This window comes from Podarcis filfolensis (assembly GCF_964270895.1).
Source record: "Podarcis filfolensis genome assembly, chromosome: 1".
Lineage (NCBI taxonomy): Eukaryota > Metazoa > Chordata > Lepidosauria > Squamata > Lacertidae > Podarcis > Podarcis filfolensis.
Window position 1 is genome coordinate 115,327,723 of NC_139604.1, and position 20,233 is coordinate 115,347,955.

At 42.1% G+C, this 20,233-nt stretch overlaps 1 protein-coding gene and 1 long non-coding RNA gene across 3 annotated transcripts in view; one reads left to right on the forward strand and one right to left on the reverse strand.

The window, feature by feature from the left end:
* The window catches only part of LOC310766217, a 195,960-nt gene extending 192,928 nt beyond the window's left edge, over window positions 1-3,032 (reverse strand). Inside the window, exon 1 of the long non-coding RNA XR_014549962.1 lies at window positions 3,015-3,032. This is a non-coding gene — a long non-coding RNA (uncharacterized lncRNA). The remainder of the gene's footprint in view (window positions 1-3,014) is intronic.
* The window catches only part of PPP4R4 (protein phosphatase 4 regulatory subunit 4), a 75,971-nt gene that overhangs the window by 36,131 nt on the left and 19,607 nt on the right, over window positions 1-20,233 (forward strand). For both annotated transcript variants that reach the window (XM_083612318.1, XM_083612317.1), the window contains exons 4-12: window positions 2,781-2,928; window positions 3,946-4,019; window positions 8,427-8,533; window positions 10,859-10,966; window positions 13,369-13,490; window positions 13,645-13,767; window positions 16,333-16,502; window positions 17,305-17,424; window positions 19,435-19,512. In XM_083612318.1, coding sequence (XP_083468444.1) covers window positions 2,781-2,928; window positions 3,946-4,019; window positions 8,427-8,533; window positions 10,859-10,966; window positions 13,369-13,490; window positions 13,645-13,767; window positions 16,333-16,502; window positions 17,305-17,424; window positions 19,435-19,512 — 1,050 coding nt within the window. The remainder of the gene's footprint in view (window positions 1-2,780; window positions 2,929-3,945; window positions 4,020-8,426; window positions 8,534-10,858; window positions 10,967-13,368; window positions 13,491-13,644; window positions 13,768-16,332; window positions 16,503-17,304; window positions 17,425-19,434; window positions 19,513-20,233) is intronic.

Genomic DNA, 20,233 nt, shown 5'->3' on the forward strand with positions numbered 1-20,233 from the left:
CTTTGTAATACCTTTGTGTAGGTTTTAAAAGAGCTTGACAGTTTATATTGTCAGCTTTCACTCTGACAGCATACTAGAAATTAGAACTTACTTAACATTTCATTTATTATATTATTAACCATTTGAGCAGATTACTTTACTATTTAACAAATAGGCTGAGGGTATCAATAAATCTCATTCTACATATACTTAAAAATACGGTATGTCTTGCCTTCCCACCTCCCAGATGATATACCTCATCTTATGCGTATTTGACTTGTGCAATTTCAACTGTACACAGTGGAAGACAGTCTGGTTGAAATTGTGCAAGTCAAGTCCCAAGCAGGCCCAATAACTTATGAGCTCTTTCAATGGCAAGACCCACTTGGTGGGCTGGTTCTGGGACTAGTAATAATAATAATAATAATAATAATTATTATTATTATTATTATTATTATTATTATTATTATTTTATTATTTGTACCCTGCCCATCTGGCTGGGTTTCCCCAGCCACTCTGGGTGGCTTCCAACAAAGAGTAAAAATACATTAAAAGGTCACACATTAAAAGCTTCCCTGATCAGGGATGCCTTCAGATGTCTTCTAAATGTCAGGTAGTTGTTTATCTCTTTGACATCTGCTGGAAGGGCGTTCCACAGGGCGGGCGCCACTCCCGAGAAGGCCCTCTGCCTGGTTCCCTGTAGCTTTGCTTCTTGCAATGAGGGAACCGCCAGAAGGCCCTCGGCACTGGACCTCAGCGTCCGGGCAGAATGATGGGGGTGGAGACGCTCCTTCAGGTATACTGGACCGAGGCCGTTTAGGGCTTTAAAGGTCAACACCAACACTTTGAATTGTGCTCAGAAATGTACTGGGAGCCAATGTAGGTCTTTCAAGACTGGTGTTATGTGGTCTCAGCAGCCCCCCCCCCCCCCCGTCACCAGTCTAGCTACTGCATTCTGGAGTAGTTGTAGTTTCTGGGTCACCTTCAAAGGTAGCCCCACGTAGAGCGCATTGCAGTAGTCCAAGCATGAGATAACTAGAGAATGCACCACTCTGGTGAGACAGTCTGCGGGCAGGTAGGGTACCAGATGGAGCTGGTAGACAGCTGCCCTGGATACGGAATTGACCTGTGCCTCCATGGACAGCTGTGAGTCCAAAATGACTCCCAGGCTGCGCACCTGGTCCTTCAGGGGCACAGTTACCCCATTCAGGATCAGGGAGTCCTCCACACCAGCCCGCCCCCTGTCCCACAAGAACAGTACTTCTGTCTTGTCAGGATTCAACCTCAATCCATTAGCCGCCATCCATCCTCCAACTGCCTCCAGGCACTCGCACAGGACGTTCACCGCCTTCACTGGTTCTGATTTGAAAGAGAGGTAGAGCAAGATCTCTTACAAGATCTCGCGGGACAATGTGACTTCCCGCAAGATCTCATGGGAGCATCCCTAGCACTTTTAGAGCTGGTGTGCCAGTAAGGCTGAGAGCTTAAAATCTCTTTTCTTACTGGGTAACCCCAAGCAGACCCGGAGTGAAAAGAGCTTTTAAGCTCTTGGCCTTGTTTTCTGGGCAAGGCCCACTCAGCACACTAGCTCTAGGATTGCTGGGGATGCTCTCTCTCTCCTGCCCCCCCCCTTCATCAGCCACTTTAGAGGAGGCAGGCTGGCTAGCTGAAGGGCAGCTCCAAGGGTTTGGCTATATGCATTTTTGGCGTATACACATAACCCTTGGAACTGAACCCCCATTTAAGATGAGGCATTGCTGTGCTATAAACGTTCTTTCTATATCAATAATTTAGGAAGTAAAGTTAAATATTGGCCTGTACATTTTAGATGTCTCTTCTCGGTATGCAGTAGATTTGCATCTCCAGCTCAGAGGCACAACACATAAATTGAAATGAGTTCTACTTGATTTGTGGTGACAGACCCATGCTGTGCATGGAGGAAATCACATGAATATAGAAGCCTCACTAAACAGGAAAGATACCTAAAGCCACAGTTAATGATATTCAGTACAAAACATTATAATCCATTTACATCTTTGCCATACGGATGTCTGATGCACAGGAGTCTGTCAGTGCTTTTGGTGTATTTATGCCATTTATTGATTATACAAATGCATGTCATTGTGATAGACTGATTGTGTATGGAGAGAGCGCACCTCTCTAGACTGTATGAAGACCCACACTGTACTGCAGGGGAGTTTGGGCTGCACTTTGCTGGGGGCAGGGCAGGCAGGTGTTGCTCACACTGCCACATTTCCCCCTACTGAATTTACCTCTCCCCACCACAAGTGGAGTGAGTGGCAGCCATTCTGCAGGAAAGAAATGAGTTCACTCAGTACTGGTTAAGAATCCCCATATCCTGCCCCAAGTTAACTCCGTATCTGAGGTGAGGCACAGGTTTTGCCCCCAAAACTGTGTTCCACATTGCAGCCCAGTTATTTTGTCCAATAGAAATTAGCAGGATCAGTTGAAAACAGAGCCAGATCCCATACACAACAGAATCTTGGGAATCTTAATAGGTACATACTGGGTGAACTCTCCTCAGCTTGTTTGAGAAGTGGCTTTGTATTTTGAAGGGGCAGTTTATATTTGACAAAAAGAGAGGATTTAAGATGAATTATTAGCACGTTGCCTTGCATGCTCTTCTGGTTTTATAAAATTATGGTGCATTTTGTCTGGTACAGATAATTTTTGGCCTGACCATGCTCTTTCTTGCTGTAATGGTTATGTTTGCCTTTCATATCTATAAGCCTCACTCTTGGATTTAAATCTTCTTCTCTCCCCTACCTCGGATTACACAGGAGGTCCTGCCTGTTGCAGGGGTGGAAATGCAGTTAACAGCTGCTGTTTCACTTTTGACTATTCTACAAGAGGAGTCAATATCCATCCATACTTACTCCCACTCCTTCCTACACATCATTCTACAGAATCTGGAGCACAGAGATGCAGGTCAGAGGCATGTCATGCTGCTGATTTCTTAGCTTGCTATGCTTTTTCTTTGCTCAGTGATATACTATTTAAAGCAGTGCATGCACCAAAAAAAAAAAAAAAAATAAAACAGTGACATAGTGCGATCTTGCCAACACTATGTATAATGCAGTATGCAGTTGATTACCCAACACCTGATTTTGAAGTACAGTAGAGCTTTGAGGGCCTTAGCTTGAAGCTCCTAGTCTACATTTCCCTTTAAGTGATCACTGCCTGTGCTTCGGTTCAAATAGCCATGAATTGTATCAGCAGATTTAAAACAGATCTCATGTTGTGTGTATGTGCTCCGGAAGCTGACTTGATTTTGTTAGCACAGTCCAGAAGAAAAATAATGTCCTAGATCAGGAAACAGCCCTTCAACATCCCAGAAATGTTCCGTTTTTTAAAGATCTACGCAGGAAAGAACTGCAAATGCTACTGCTATTCTAGCCTGCATCAACAGATGTATTGTGTCCAGATCAAGGGAAGTAATAGTACTGCTCTATTCTGCCTTGGTCAGACCACAGCTGGAATACTGTGTCCAGTTCATACCAGGCCACTTGCTTCTAAAGAAAAAGATGGCCAAAAAGCACTCCCAAACTCCAGACCTGATCCTTTAGGGTGAGTGCAGGCCCCTCCAGAAAAGGTGGGTCACCATTCACCTGGGAGGGCAAACCCACTTACTAGCGGTACTTTCATTTGGCTTAGATTGAGACTCAGTTTATTGATCCTCATCCTATCCATTACTGCAGCCAAGCACAGTTTTAGCTCCTCTGCTACCTTGATGAAAAGGAGAGTTGCATATCATCTGCATATTGCTGACACATCGTTCTTTAACTCCAGATGACGTTCCCTCAGCAGTTTCACGTGGGTGTGTCCATCCTCATTTTAGTTGCCATTTAAGAGCTTGGTTAATTGAGGTCACAACCTGAAGGAGCTTAATGAAATAGGAATATGATATAACATGTTTATATCTACAGTCTTTTTTGTACCTCACAGGTGTCAGTAATGCATGGCTGGAAACCCTTCTTGCTGCAATAGAAGCTTTGCCAAAAGAAACCATCAGACATGAGGTAATTTTGTTTTCCTTTGAATATAACAGACAACATGAATACAGTCTGGGAAGGGGGGAGGATGTAGTGTGTCCTATAGTTTTCTGAACACTTGGCCTAACATTTTTATTTAGGGTCAAACTACGCATGCTGTTCAATTATATTTGATTGATTAAAAGCACTTACATACCGCTTAATATTACAAAAAATTCCCAGCTGTGTGCTTCAGGCAGCAACATGTAGTTGGCTCCAGCACTGTGCTATTGAGTTGCTATAGGGCTGCTGCAGCAAAGTCCATCCATCACTGTTGTCTGTGAACATGAGCCAAAGTAGGGGTATCCCAGTTCCTGAAGCCACTTCTGCTGTTAATGACACATGTTCCAACTTCCATCAGCTCCAGCCAGCATCACCAATGGTCAAGGATGGTAGGAATTTTAGTATTAATCACAGGAGAGCCACAGGTTACCCTTTCCTGCTTCAGGTGTTCTTCTAGCTGCAAGGGAGCCAGTTACCTGTAAGGGCTCCTGTGTGACTAGGAGAAGATCTGAATTCCCTCATCCCCCTGGAGTAGTGCTGATTCCATGGGAAGGACCCAGTAAATAGGTTTCACACCCCTGTGCTTGGTTCCTCTGAATATTCTCTCAGCCCCACTGGAGCTGTTCACAGATAGGTTGCTCTCATGTGACTGTGAGAACATCTAAAGGGCACCGCAAGCAAATTTCAATCCATTCAAAGACAGCAGTGGTTGAGGCAAGGGTGTCTTGCTGGTGGCACTGCATTACATCTGCCACGATGGACGAGGTAGGGGTAGCTCTGGGTTGGCAAGGGTGCATGCATCTGACATACTGATCGTTTTAAAGCAAGGTTTTCCCAAATTTGGGTCTCCAGCTGTTTTGGGACCACAGTTCCCATCATCCCTGACCACTGGTCCTGCTAGATAGGGATGATGGAAGTTGTGGTCCAAAAAGAGCTGGAGACCAAAGTTTGGGAAACCCCGTTGAAAAGCAAGCATAGACAACGTGTGGCCCATCTAGTTGAATGAATGCAGCTTAGCAGGCCATGTGGCGGCCTGCCATTTTGGTGGTCTGGTGAGCTGTGCTTGTCCAGCTTGGTGAGTCACATGTTTGTTTGTTTGTTTGTTTGTTTGTTTCAAAAATAATTATACACTGCTTAATTGCCCCCCCCAAACTCCACTCTCAAAGCAGTTTACAAAAAGATAAAGCAAAAAAATCAATAAAAATTTGCAGCCATACTTTAAAACATACAGAAGTTAAAGTACTAAAATAGATTAAAATTCTAAATTGGTGCTTAGAAATTTGTGAAGGGCAGTTGTAAAGGTTGAAGGCACAAGGTACGTGAGGGTTTTTGAACAGTCAGAATATCCTGTACAAATGTCAAATATTATTGGCATAGGAATAGCTCTTAGTATGTTGTGCACACTCCATTGTAAATTTTGAGATGGGGCAGGCATCCTACTGAAGGAAAGCTGTATCAAATGAATGGTTGCATAGGAAATGAAATAAATGACAAGAATTTTTTAAAAATTCAATCAAAGGGTGAAAAAACTATAAAGTTTGGTTTCGGGAGGTGCAAAGCACTTCAGGCTTAAAAAAATCCACTTAAGAAATTAATTGACTTCTTGCATTTTCTCCCTGGAAACACTGTAAAACAAGATAATATTAACTTTCATGAGTAGCGTTGCGCAGAATATAATTGGTAAGATGTTTGTAGCTTCGTGTCAGGTATGGCATATAGGCCTTTTCATAATCTAATTAATTAGAGTAGACGAAAGCACTCTGGAGTTTCATTTGCTCTAAATGTCAAGCCTTCCTTTTCAGGTTTGTTTCTGATTTCACACATTTCATTCACAGATGCTTCCCCACAGGCCACTCCTGAAAGAGAGATAACAAAATGGGGATGGCTTACGGTGTGCTCAGACCACTGTAATATTTCAAGTGGTCTGCAATAGAAAATAACATGAAATAACCAGTCTGGTTTATTTGTTTGAGGCTGGGGTTTTTTGAGCACTGGGTTTTCTTGTGCAGAATCATATGTCCTGTTAAGGAGAAGCAAACGTTCAGTCATTGTTCTGGTCAGGAATCTCCCCCCCCCCCCCCGCTTGTTCACTGCATCAAGACTGAAATTGAAATAAGTGAATGCATATTTATGGCAGTGTGTGTAGGTGTTGGGTGTGGGATGCAAGTATGCAGATTCAGCATTTATTATTGGGAATAGCCTGGCAGGCCCTAAAGACAGGGAAAAGCCACATCCAGACATTTGAGTTAGGAAACAGTACTTCTGCTGTAGCAGTTAAGAGAGGACTGAGTGGGAAGCCATATGGAGGTTGGGGGCAGGTCAGCCACCAAAACTAACGTAGACGCAGTGCTATTTTTCTAGAAAAAGAGGTGCCAGAATTCACCATGAACACCTCCCTTGTTCTCTTATAATGACAATGGCGCCCACCTGAGAGGCAAGTTCCAACTGAAAAAAAGCCCTGCCTAGAGGCTTCCAGAACAAATCCATACATATAACTGCACAAACTGGACTCAAACCAATGGCATCAAGTTGCAAGAAAAGAGATTCTGACTAAGCATTTGGAAAAAAACTTTCTGACAGCAAGAGTTGTTTGGCAGTGGAACAGACTCCCATGAGAGGTGGTTTGAGGTTTTTAAGCAGAGATTGGATGCCCATCTGTCATGGAAGCTTTAGCTGAGATTCCTACATTGCAGAGGGTTGGACTAGATGACCCTTGGGTTCCTTCCAACTCTATGATTCTATGAAATGACCACTCAAAGAGCTGCAGTTATCTCACAACAATCCTGTGAAGTAGGTTAGGCTGAGAGATAGCGACTGGCTAGTGAACTTCATGGCTGAGAGGGGATTTGAGCCTGGGTCTCCCCAACCATAGTCTGAAACTCTTAATGCATTCCCCAAAGAAAGAAGTGTCTCTGTTTTGCTCTTACCTGCTGCCCATCCCATCAGGCTGTCCACGTCCATCAGAAGTGCCCATGCGGCACTCCACAGGGACAGGCACGAGCCTCATAAATGTTTTCTTTTTGCTTCATCTTGCACTGAGTGCCACCTGCCATCCTGAGAGCAAAAGAACCCCCTGCTGTAAAAATCAATACACATTGTTCCCTACCATTCTCCCACCCACCCTATTCCTTTGCTCTCAAGATGGCAGTTCATTATATTGCATGCCCTGTTAAACGAATCACCAAAGGAAGCCTGTAGGTTAGGGCTGGATGCCTGGAGGCATTGTCAAAGCAGAAGACAGATGATCACTAAGTAAATAGGGCAAATGGGCTGAAGCAGAGCAGATCTTGGCAGAAAGATGGCCAGGTATGTGGGATATACAGCAGCTTGGCGTTTTTCCTTCAACATTTTTTTTCAGACTGAGGACCTAGGGAAAATCTGAGGCTTTTTAGGACTGTGTGAAATTCTTTCAGTCCCTCTTGTCGCCTCTTAATTGCAGAGTCAGCAAGCAGCAGTATCTTTTAATAACAGCTGCTTTGGGGGTGTCCAAGGGCAGCGTATAGCCTGGCAGCAGCTCCATCATTTTGTTGCACTGCTGTGATGTTGCAGATTGTGGAGCTCTTTGGTTTGGCTGCAAGACTCCCTGGCTCCAGACCCCAGGTGCTTTAATGTGAAGCCAGGGAATGACAAACTGAAACGAAGTCAGAGTACTAGTCTGAATGCATCTATAAACAGGAATACATAGATGTGCTGGTTTTTTCTTGGCCTTTGGACTGCCTGAGACTCATGTCTACAATTTTCACGGAGTGCCTTGTGGGAGCATTCCCATGAATGAAAACTGTAAAGTCAGAAGTGGTTCTTGGTTTATATGATTCTTACTGCAGATAACTTACATGTTCCTAAATATTTAGAAATCATTTACAAAGCAACATGCTAGTCCGAATTAGTGGGAGTCACAAAGCCTCTGACAAGAAGCACAGAATTGAAAGCATAGAATAGTGTTTTGAGCTACGATGCTCTTAATTCACTTTAATGTTGTTAATGTATGTGTTCTTAATGTACTGTGAAAAAGTCATCTCCTGGAAAGGGGTGGGAAGTGCTACTTTTGCAATATAATTATAAATGTCCTTGTCCTGTCTTCTTTCTGATCTTACATAAGGAGTACAGCTAATTTACACCAACATTCCCCTTAGTCTGCATTTTGGATTTTTTTGGGAATTAACTTGAAGGCCAATAATTTTCTTACTTGGAGGTCATTCCTCTGAAGGTGAAAGAGTGCACCCCATTTTGCTTCAAGTAGGGTGTGAATGTTGTAACTTGCAAGAATGCTGACTGGGCAGCTGATACTAAGATCAGTTTTAATATGTGAAGTGGTTCTTGATTCTTTTTATTGTTTTGCTTCTGTTTAGCCCTAGATTTGCCATTTGAATTTCTTCTTCTGTTCCCCCATAGATCCTGAATCCTCTTGTTTCCAAGGCACAGCTTTCCCAAACACTTCAGTCTCGCTTGGTTAGTTGCAAAATCTTGGGGAAATTAGCTAACAAGTTTGAAGCTCATATGTGAGTAGCTTGTGTGTTTTTCAGATGTCCTAATAATTAAAACTTGCAGAAAGGGAAACAAATTGACCTGCTTTTGTGTTCTATGTGTAAATGAGCACTTTGTCAATTTATATCAAACTGTATATGGTGGACTTAATCTACCAATGCTGCTGCTGTGCATCCTTATCCTTTCTCCAAAAGCTCACCAAGGTGGCACAGCATGAGTACTTCTTAGGCTGTACCCATAATAAAGACCACAGTGTTTTCTCACACTTAGGGCATGATCCAAAAAGGTGTTCATCTGCACTATTGAATTTTCAAGGTCCCTTAAATGAATTGTCCAATTTCATCCTGATTTCCATAATTTTCCTATTGGCTGTCATGTTTTTCTATGGGATCGTTTCCAAACTCCTTGCCAAGACTGCTGCCCCATATTAGCGATTGTGGATAAAATGGTAGCATCCCATTCTGCATGAAGCCAATTTCAGTAACAGCCAGGGTGTTCCTTTTTCATCTGCAAATGCCACCTTGTTTGTTCCTCTGATGGCCTTGGGATCTCTTTGCTTGTCTTAAAATTTCACAGAATAATAAAAATGTCACAGCAGATGCCCTGAGATTTATTAATGTTGGGTCCATGTTCACAGTAGTCTTGTTTTAAAGGTGGAAGATCTTACTGTCCAATACTTTTTGCCAGTTTGCTTTCAATTTCTCTGCAAAACTCTATTATAATCCCACATAAAGGTTTATTTTCAAGGCATGCCCTCAGCTGTGATGGGTACCCTCTAGCAGCTGATTATTTATCTTCTGTCAAAGTCAGTGAAGGCCTGCTATTTGTGTGAGGTTCTGCTGCTGAATTCACAGTAACGTTTTGCTTTATAGGCAGGTATCACAGTTCTAAATATTTTTGGTGGCGTATCCCCATGTGCTCACCAAATGTTAGATTTTACCAAAAGTATGCTGCTTTTGGAGTGCCACATCCTGAACTCATGTGCTTGTGCACCAGATTTTAGGATTAAGCTACACAGCTGGTGTCCCAAACTCAGTCCCCTTTTTGTAGCTATACTGATAGGGATGCCTGAGGAGTGCCAGCTTCACGATTTCTGATATGAATGCACCTCCTGGACTAATGTAACATATATAACTACTGGATTCCACACTTTTCTGATGGTTGTAGCACAGTTCTCAGCTTAAAAAATGTTTCAAGATGTACAAATTTTTGTGAGTATTTTGAAAACAATTGACCTATTAATATTGACACATGTGACAATGATGCAAATAAGTAATAGACTGAATTGTCCAAAACTATTCAGTTTGGGGGCTGGTTCACATGACATACTAAGCCACAGCCTCTCTGCCGCTTCCGTGCCGGGTCACTCCCTCTTCCTCCTTGGGGAGGGGGCAGTGACAGCCGCAGCAGCTATGCCCCCCCTTTGCCCAGCTCAGGGGTGGCGCACTCATGAGCGTTCCTTCACTGACCACAGAGAGATGGGTGCCGCTGCCACCCCAGCCCCATAGGCCTGACTCTGTGTGGCCGCTGGGACCACATAACACCGGTCCTGAGAGATCTACATTGGCTCCCAGTACGTTTCCGAGCACAATTCAAAGTGTTGGTGCTGACCTTTAAAGCCCTAAACAGTCTCGGCCCAGTATACCTGAAGGAGCGTCTCCACCCCCATTGTTCAGCCCAGACACTGAAATCCAGTGCCGAGGGCCTTCTGGCGGTTCCCTCATTGTGAGAAGTGGTTACAGGGAAGCAGACAGAGGGCCTTCTCAGTAGTGGTGCCTGCCCTGTGGAACGCCCTCCCATCAGATGTCAAGGAAATAAGCAGCTATCCTATTTTTAAAAGACATCTGAAGGCAGCTCTGTTTAGGGAAGTTTTAATGTCTGACACTGTATTGTTTTTAACTCGATTGGGAGCCACCCAGAGTGGCTGGAGAAACTCAGCCAGATGGGCAGGGTATAAATAATAAATTATTATTATTATTATTATTATTATTATTATTATTATTATTATTATTGCTTCCCTTCCTGTGGCTCCGACCTTTTGATAGGGGAGCATGTTGTGGGGGTGCCTTGTTGCGCCTCTCAAAAATGTGCCTGGGGCCATGGCCCCCCCCAGCCCCCCATGCTACACCACTGGTCATGTTTATATATTCCTAAAAATTGCAGTATCTCCCTTACATGTTACTTCATTATGCAAAACTCAGAAAGGCAGAAATGCCGTTTATATGTTGAATGTTATGTGATGATTAAGGTTTTTCTTTCACATTATTCAACTTGGACATGTCAACTAAATGAAGTGCGTTTTTTCTGTCTATTGATTAATGCAACTCTTGCCTTTTTAGAATTAAAAGAGAAATTCTTCCGCTGGTAAAATCACTCTGCCAGGATGTAGAATATGAAGTTCGTTCCTGCATGTGTCGGCAACTGGAGCTTATAGCTCAAGGAATAGGGTGAGCATAATTACTACAGAGTGGAAATGATTTCAGAAGATTAGCAGTGTAAATCAGGGTGGGCAACCTGTGGTCCTCAGCCTAATTTATGTGGCCTGTAGCCTAATTCAAGTAAGCCCTTTGCAAATGATCAGCTCAGGAGGAGGAGGAAGGCAGTAGCAGAAAGAACAAGAGAGAAAAGGGGATAGACTTGCCTACTGCTGGCTTCAGTCCTGTTCTCAGTTGACTCCAGCCACTCTTAGAAAAAAGGTTGCCCGTGCCTGATCTGCAACAGAAAGTGCTGTGGCCCCTTAGAATACACCAGCTTTACTCTGACGTCTACATATACACAGGCAAAAACCTACTTCATCAGATGTTTAAAATACTGGTACAAAGTAGTATAGAGGAAAACTTAGTATACTACTCCCTACCTATATAGACTCTCTCCCTGTGCCCAGTGTGAATCACCTACTGCCCACCGTCTCACCCACTGCCATATCTGTTTGCTTCATTTGCTTCCTAACTCTTACAGCCTGCTTCCTCGGCCCTCTTCCTTCAGTTCTGTCTCCCTCCCTCTCAGTTTTGCACACATTCTCAGGGGCTCATCGCATATTGCATGCAGCCAAAGTGTATCTTGTATTCACTGGTTCCTTTTCCTTTTCTCCTTTTCATAGTAACAAAAGCCAACTTCTAAGGCTCCTAGTTTGGGGAGAAAAGTTGTGGGTGCCTCAAAGTACCACCCCAGTTGTGTTTTGGCCCATAGGGGAAAATATACAGGCACCTATATCTTTTGTGTTGCAGGATGAAAAAGCAGTCTGGGACGTGGGTTTCAAAGAGAAAAATAGCCCAAAGTAAAGGACTTTTCTTCTGCTGAAGATCACAGGCCCAGAGGCTGCTTTCAGTTAGAAAAGAAAATATTGGACAAATTATGCATGCAGCTATTTGTAGTTTGGCCCTTCGCCTCAATCTTTCTCTGGCTCTCCCTTTTTGTTAAGCATGTTCATGTCTTTCTACTCCTTAAAAAAACACCCTGCCTCTTAACTTTCTGGTCCAATGTTAGGGTGCCTTCTTGGTCCTCCATCTTCTTAACCTGCCTCCTGCATGCTTTTCTGCCTCTGACATTTCTTACTTAGCTTCTTGCTCTGTCTCCATCAAGAGATCCACCTGCTGCTTAGCTGTCCTTGATTCCTTCTCCCTCTCCCACCTCTGTGCCCTCTGCCTCTTCTACCTTGGTCTGCACCAGCTTTCTTCTCTGCTTGTCAAGGGACTTCCTTTCTGCATTTCAAGTCTTTCCTCAAGGTCCAGTTCCTCAGCAAAGCTATCCCTGCCCCAGCATAATTTCACCTTATCTGGCTTTATCACTCCCTTGTCACCTTTCGTTACCTTCACTTTTGTCATTCCTGTTTACATCTACTTACAATCAAATCTCACTAATTTCAGTGGAGGAAGCAAACCTACATACATACTCCTTTTTTGTGTGGTCTCTCTGGAAATGAATACAACAATGGACTTCCGGGTTCATTGGAGGCTTCCTACTTTTTCTAAGCATTCAGACAATGGGAGAAAGGACTTCCTGGTTTGGCTTGAAAGAACCTGGGGGTATAACAGATTTTCCTTGGTAAAGAAGTGATTGCTGTCTGGAGGAAACAATGGAGAAATCCAGGGTTTCAGTGTACCAATGGGGCCAGCCCCACACCCACAGCTCTGGTGGTAGTGATGGGTGTGGGTGTGCAGACAATTTGCTCTGCCAGCCTGGAGGTGGTATAGTAATCATCATGTGATGGCTGCGGGGCCAGCTTAGGATCCGGTGTATCCCAGGCCGCCTCTGCCTCTCCCTCTCCTCTCCCATGGAATGCTGCATTTGGGGGCTTTCTGCTGGCTATCGGCACTGTGGATCCCACCAGTGTTACTTGCACCTGGCAGGGGGCTAAAAGAGAGCAGCATATGACAACCCTGCGGTGCTGTCCAGTGTTATCCAATCTGTTGGTGTATTGGTCGGGGTGTTTTAAAGTGAAAAGCAGTTAAGGGGGTTGTTGAGTGTAGTAGCAGCAGTGGGTGGGAGGAAAGGGGTGATTAGCGTCGCTCCCATTCATGGGTGGGAGAAGATGGGGATTCTTGGGGTTGGGTTTTTGTTGCTGGGATAAACAAACAAATAATTATATCCATGCCAAAGGTCACATTGTTTCTGATAAAAATGAGAAAAGGGAAAGGAAAGGATGGCCATTTGACCTCTGCCTGGTGACTTTTAAGAATTTAACAAAACTTAAATACTGCTTGATTGTAATAAAACCTCTGAGTGGTTTACAAGGTATGTTGTATGGGGAAATACAAGCTCGTTCTTGAAGCCCCTGCCTGTTTCTGGAGAATCTGTGGATAGTGCAGCAGTTGTCTTTTTTTACTAAATATTTTGATACTTTTTGTAGGACTGAGCTAACCAAAAACGTAGTGCTTCCTGAGCTGGTAGAATTAGCAAGGGATGAAGGCAGCAGTGTACGTCTTGCAGCTTTTGAGACCTTGGTTAATCTGCTGGAAATGTTTGATGCAGGTAAGATCAGAACTGAGTTGCATTGAACCTAGTACTACAGCCATTCCTCTGGTTGCCAGACTATGTTCTTTGTCAATATGCTATTATTCACATTTTAATTAAAGATCACAAACGGATAGCTCTGTTCATCTTTATAATATTTTCTGTTTTTCAGATGATAGAAGTCAAACAGTCCTCCCATTAGTGAAATCCTTCTGTGAAAAATCGTTCAAAGCAGATGAATCTATTCTGGTTTCACTATCTTTCCATTTAGGGAAGCTTTGTAATGGACTATATGGTACGATCAAATGGTCCTAGTATGATATATATTTTAAGGGGTGCTGGGTTGTTTTCATTTGCATTGGAGTCTTAATCACTGCAACCCCAAATAAATAAAATAAATGATTTTAATAACAAAGTAAATATGATCAAGGTGAAAACTGTGTATAATGACTTGCTGTTGCTCCCTCCCTTGACATGTGACATTTATTTGAATTTATAGTCCACATTTGTTTGCATAGCAATAGCATTGGAAACAGATACAGTACATCCTATGAAAATTCATTTAAAACTTTGTTAACTACTAGCAGAAATGGCAGACTTGTCCGTGAACTGTTGTTCCTGACATTTTTCTGAATCCTTTATTTGATGTAACACTTGAAGAGGAACAGAAGAGGGAGAGGTTTGTTATTATTGTTTGGAGTTAGACTATTTTAAGGTCCATTCCTGTTGTGAGTATTCTTAAGATCTCTGAACAGTATGCAAGTGCCAGAAATTTTAGAACTTTAGGTCTGACCCAAGCTTTTTACACTAAAATGAGGTTTGCCATGGAATGTCGTGAAGGGAATTTGAAAAGGGTTCTGTGCTCTTAACAGTCTGGTTCACATAAATAATTTCCTGATCAGTCAGTGCAGAGGTGTAGCACAGAGTCGAAAGCAGATCAGTGCCACAACACAACAATTCTGCCCCTGCCCCTTACTTGCTTCCAGCTATGAATTATAGAAGCATAGTATTCCAGAGTTAGAAGGAATCTCTAGGGTCATCTAGTCCAAACCCCTGCAATTATGATAGCAAAGACCAAAGCAAGGTTCCCACATAGTTCCAGCAAACACCCTCTTTATAAAGAGGACTGATGTGATGGGACCATTGATGGAAAAACCCATTCCCTTTCTCTCAGTACAGTAGCTGTACCCACACATTTGAAAGGTGTTAATAATAACAGATATAGCATGCATACCTCCAGTTACATTTCACATGAATATTCATTGATCTACATTTGTTATGTATATTGAAGTCATGAAGACTATTCAATATATAATGAATATTCAGTGTGTTAACAATGAATGCCAGCCTGTGGAATGTGTAATATTTTGTCCTTGGATTGTCAGTATTTTCCATATGCATGTGCAAGATAACAATACAAATAGCTTTTTCTCAGTGAGTTCCTCCTCTCAGGATGAGAACTTGGTGTGCCTTAGTTCTTCCTGCTTTGGAATGTAAAATCTCTGCTAGTTTCAGAACTAGCCTCAAGGCCTTATAAACCACAGACAATGCCTTAGCTCTAAGGTCTTATCTTAAATGATCAAAAGTCTACTCCCACAATGCCTTCTCCCTGTAAGATCCAGTGCAGGTTAACACCTATCTGCTTACAACACATTGCAGAAGAGCCCTAATGCAAGAGCTGCAATATATACCTCTTTCATATTAAATCCTCAGAGCTGGAGTAACAGTCCCCCATGGCTGCTGTCTAAAGCAGAGTTTTTCAACCTGTTTGGGTCCACGGCTCCCTTGACCAACTACATTTTTTCTGCAGCACCCTTGTAGAACTCAGGAGCCCAGTTATGTCACCCCTTGCCTGCAGAGCTGGCAGCCCCTCATCCCTTTCCAAACACCCTTCTTTGTGGAGTGTTCCCTCAGCCTCTTCTCCCCTTTCCTTGGGTGTCCTCTGGGCAGCCGCAGCTGCTGCCCCTGCTCTCTGAGCTGCCCCCCCCGCCCCAAAGAGAGGTGCCTCCTTATACTGCCTAACGGGCCTGGGAAGCACCCCCTGGCCAGCCCCAGACGCACCATTTCCTTGGAGCATTTGTAGCCAGGGCTGCTGCAACAAACAGCTGTGCAAGCCTTTGGGAGGCAGAGACGCAAGAGGGCACCAGAGGAGGGAGGGAGGGAATGAAAGAAGGACAGAGGTCAGTGTTGCCCACAGCACCCCTGACCATCATTCAAGGCACCCCAGGGTGCCACATCACACTGGTTGAAAACCACTGGTCTAAAGGAATATGTGGCTGAAATCACATGCAGAGGTAATGATGCCTAGCTTTGTGTCTTAGGGAAATTTCAGATCACTGTTCGCAGCATGATAGGGAGTGCTGGCTTTTGCGAAGGGGAAAGAAAGCCCTACTATGTGTGAATAAGCCCTTCTACATGCCCGAAGGTGCTTGTTGGGTTGTAGGACTTGTATTTGTAAATTCTATAATACAGAAATAAGAATATTGTGCCTATGGATGAATAGCTAGTTCCTCCAAATTTTTCGTGCCTTTTCACACAAACATAAGAAGCTTTCCCAGGGGAGTTGTCTCAGGAGAATGGACAAGGGCGTTGTACTGTGATTTCTGGAACAAATGGGTTTCTTCCACATTATGGTGCAAATAAACCTCACAAGAATTCTGCGAGGTAGGCAAAGCTGAGAGAGGGTGACTTGCCCAATATCAGCTAATGAGCTTCATGGCAAAGCAGGGATGTGCACCCAATCATCAACAGTCCTGACTCCAATGCTGTAGCTGCTATGCAAACCTGACTCACTGGACAGACCATTTTTGTGCTGTTACGTGAACGTAAAATAATAAACACATATTGCATTTGTTTGAAGGGATTTTTACACCAGAGCAGCATTTGCGATTTTTGGAATTCTACAAGAAGCTTTGCACACTGGGATTAGAGCAGGAAAATGGACACAATGACAACCAGGTGCAACTCCAAACCCTAGAACAGGAAAAGAAGTACATCTCAGTGAGAAAGAACTGTGCTTACAATTTACCAGTGAGTGGACTACTATTTTACTTAAAAATCCATTTATAATACGTGCATAATGTGTCTGTAATTCATATAAATCAGTTTAATAGTAATAATGAAGTTGGTAAATCTTCTGGCTTTAAAGAGGTGGAATGTCCCCACCTCCAGGATGCTTTCCCCAAACTAGAAAGTGTACTATTAGCAGTGGGGGTTTTCTGGGGGGACACAGGGGTACACATACCCCTAAACATTTTGTGAATCTTTGTACTTTTGTCCGTTTACTGTATTTATTTTCCTCAATTTGAACAATAAAATGGTGTTTTTCTTGAGTCAAAATAAGAGTACCTCTAAACGTTTTTTAAGAAAAAAAGCACTGACTATAAGGCTAGCAGGGCGACATCCCTTGCTGTTACACTGGGAGCGGCAGAGGATGGTGGAACAGGCACTACCACTTGCCTGCTCTCTTGGGTTCTGCAACAAAATGTTGCAGTATAAAGTGATTCTGTTCAAGTTCCAGCTGCTCCATTCCATTTTTCCCCCATCCTCTGTTTTCTGATCCCTTTCTCCTAAAAGTCAGTCAGCATTATGTGGCCACAGCATACTGCCCCCACCCCCAGTTTGTTTGTTTTTAATATAAAGTTGTTTTTTTTAAAAAAAAAAACACCTTGCAAACCTTGGGATTCCACACAGCCCAGTGTGATGCTTCCTTCTTATATTTTGATTGTTCCTTTTTGGCTATATAAGGGTAGGCATTTGGAGAAAGAGTCCACTCTTTGTGGTTATAATATGTTCCTGTCCACATTAAATGTTACATCATTTCTATTCCTAGGCCATGATGGTTTTCGTGGATCCCAAAAATTTCAATTTGGAACTGTACTCAACATTCTTCTGTCTATGTCATGACCCTGAAGTCCTAGTCAGGCACACGATGGCTGTTGGCTTCTATGAAGTAAGTCAAGGAATACTCCTTGGATTAATTTCAGCAACTATTCATTGTATACAATCTCATTGATATGTTCATCTTTAATATACAGTATTAGTGTATGCTAACCTCCCTAATTGAAACCAGTGCAACTTATAACTTACTAACTTTGGATTCTTACTAGTTTATGGTTGTTTCATACGACTTCATTGAGGTGTCTTTTATGTATAATACATATAATATGATATGATATAAATGCATGTATACTTTTTCCATTACGAACAAATAAAGTGCATGAGGCTACAATCATGTCATTTTCAACACAAATTGTGTTATTAGGACTCTTGATTTTTCCAGTTCTTTATGTGTGAAATATTTCTTGCTGAAGCAAGTTTGAGTTCACAGGAAGTAAAGGACAACAGATTAATAAAGCTATTGTAGTCAAGATTTTTAAACACAAATATAATACTCCTTCATTTTATTTAATGGTGGCTACTGAGTCTTGTATGTGTTTTATGTGTTTAATATGTCTGTATAACCAATGTTTTATGCATTGTTTTTAATGGTTTTTATTGTCTAAATTATGCCAATAAAGGCTGAATGAGCAAATAAAGCTATTGGCTGTATTCATTCTTCCCCTCCTTCTCCCCCCTCCATGTACTCCACACCCCCAAATTTGCTCTAGGGGTTACCCCAACCCCTCCAAGCAAATCAGGAGTGGAATGCAGAGAGGCATGTGGGGGAGGTGAGGGAAGGGAAGTTTCTGTTCCTCTTGCATGATGCTTTAATTGATTTAACCCAGCATAATGTAAGTTTTAGATTTTAGGGTCTTGCTTTAGACCCTTTGGCTTTTGGGCCAAAGGAGAGTTCTGTTTCCTTGTCAACAGACAGAAACAGTACAATGACTGGGGAAAGAGGGAATTGGAACAGAAGGGAATTAGATACAGATGTGAGAGGAGGGTGGGAGTGGTGTACTTGGCAATGCTTCTGCATAACTTATGTAGGACTGTAAGACCTGGCATTTTAATTGGCTGTTGCTGTAGAATAATTTTATGTACTCATCTGAAGCACTTTTCATATGAATGAAAAATTACCTATTAGACTTTAAAAATACATATCTTTGGTGCCTTGTGTTAATTACCACCTTGGATTACATCAGCTGTCCTGTACCATAGTAATTTACATATTTCTGCTACTGGATATATTTTAAATATATAGTATTCTGCAGATGACTACAGTTCACTGTTTCTGTTCTGATAGTAAACAATCATAGCTGTTAACAAGTATGTTTCATCCAGAGAGCTAGATAATTTTTTAGATAATTTGACATCCTTATAAGAAAAAGTGATCAACCAATCCAGTTTATAGAATCTATCAAATGATGACAATTCATTAATATATATATTTTATTTTTAAAGTTTTCATTATATTGCCTAACCAAGAAGCTACTTGTGATTCTGTCCAGTCATTGTCACCATTCCATGGACCTGTGTGGGATGGTGGAAATATATGGGGTGGTTTTCAACTATATTTTACTCAAAGTAAATGTACTCATTAATTTCAGTGGGTCAGCTCTGAGTAAAACCTAGCTGAATGCAACCCATGGTTTCTGTTGGGAATGAGGAAAAAGTGAGGGAACTGTGTTTAGTATAGTAGTATATGTAACCAACTAGGAGTAGATCAGCTATATTATTTTAAGTTAATAGGAATTACATGGCAGAAGGCTAAAATGTTTGGCTGTGTCAAAATATTGGATATTTGAAATGTACAAAGAAGCAAAATGTCATCTCAGTACCCAAGGGCACAATTTGAAAGTGTGCTGTTGCCAGGATGTTTATTTTCTGTGCTACTGTGTGATGCCACACTGCTTAGTAGTGAGAAAAGGACATGACCTCAACTCTCTTAAGTATGATTGTTGGTATTAGAGATCTAGTCTACATCCTTGTTTCCTTTTGGCTATTCAGACCTTGTTGAAAAATAAATACGACCAGATTAAGAAGGCTAATGTCCCTGTTTTGTTGGTTCTGTATTTTTCAGGTTGCTAAGCTTTTAAATACTGATGTGTATGTAATACATAAAGAACTGGTAGCCCTATTACAGGATGAGTCATTAGAGGTAATAATAACCTATTTGTTGCTTACGTTAAGATCATTTACAATTATCCTAAATGACACTATAACAAAACTAAGTAAGAAAGGCTTGGTGGAATGAATCATTTCTGCTTGTTGCATGGTCTAGTCATAAAGAACATGATAAGTGTTTAGTAAAGATTTATTTGAAAGTGATGACTGAACTCTTTTCACTTAAGCCCATATGTCATCTTCCCCAGAGAGGTTAAAAAAATGTGGAGCCAAATGAACTAACGTACAGTAAACACAAAAGTACCCTTCAAACAGCACTGATTCGTGGACTAACATTAAACCAGAGTAGGGTCAATCTTGGATTAACTATCCTTCAATACCTTTGTAGAATACTTGGGCTTGATCAAGTCATCACTTATCAGCAGAAGATGGCACAAAGCAGGGAGAGACTACTGATATTTTATAGGCTGGGTTAAAAAATCATATTCAGGAGTCATCAGTGATAATTCTCTGCTTAACACTAATAACAACTCATTTTGCAATGAAGTGTTTAGTTGTGTCACAAAATTTATATTGCTAAATCAAAATGCATGAAGTCAGACTGTAAAATATACCATATTTTCCCGTGTATAGGACTAGGTTTTTTCCTAAAAAATAATGTCAAAAATTTGGGGTGTCTTGTCTTATACTGTATACAGATACATCTCCCTCCTTTTTCTGAAATCGGAGTCCCCCAAAATAGGGGGTGTCTTATA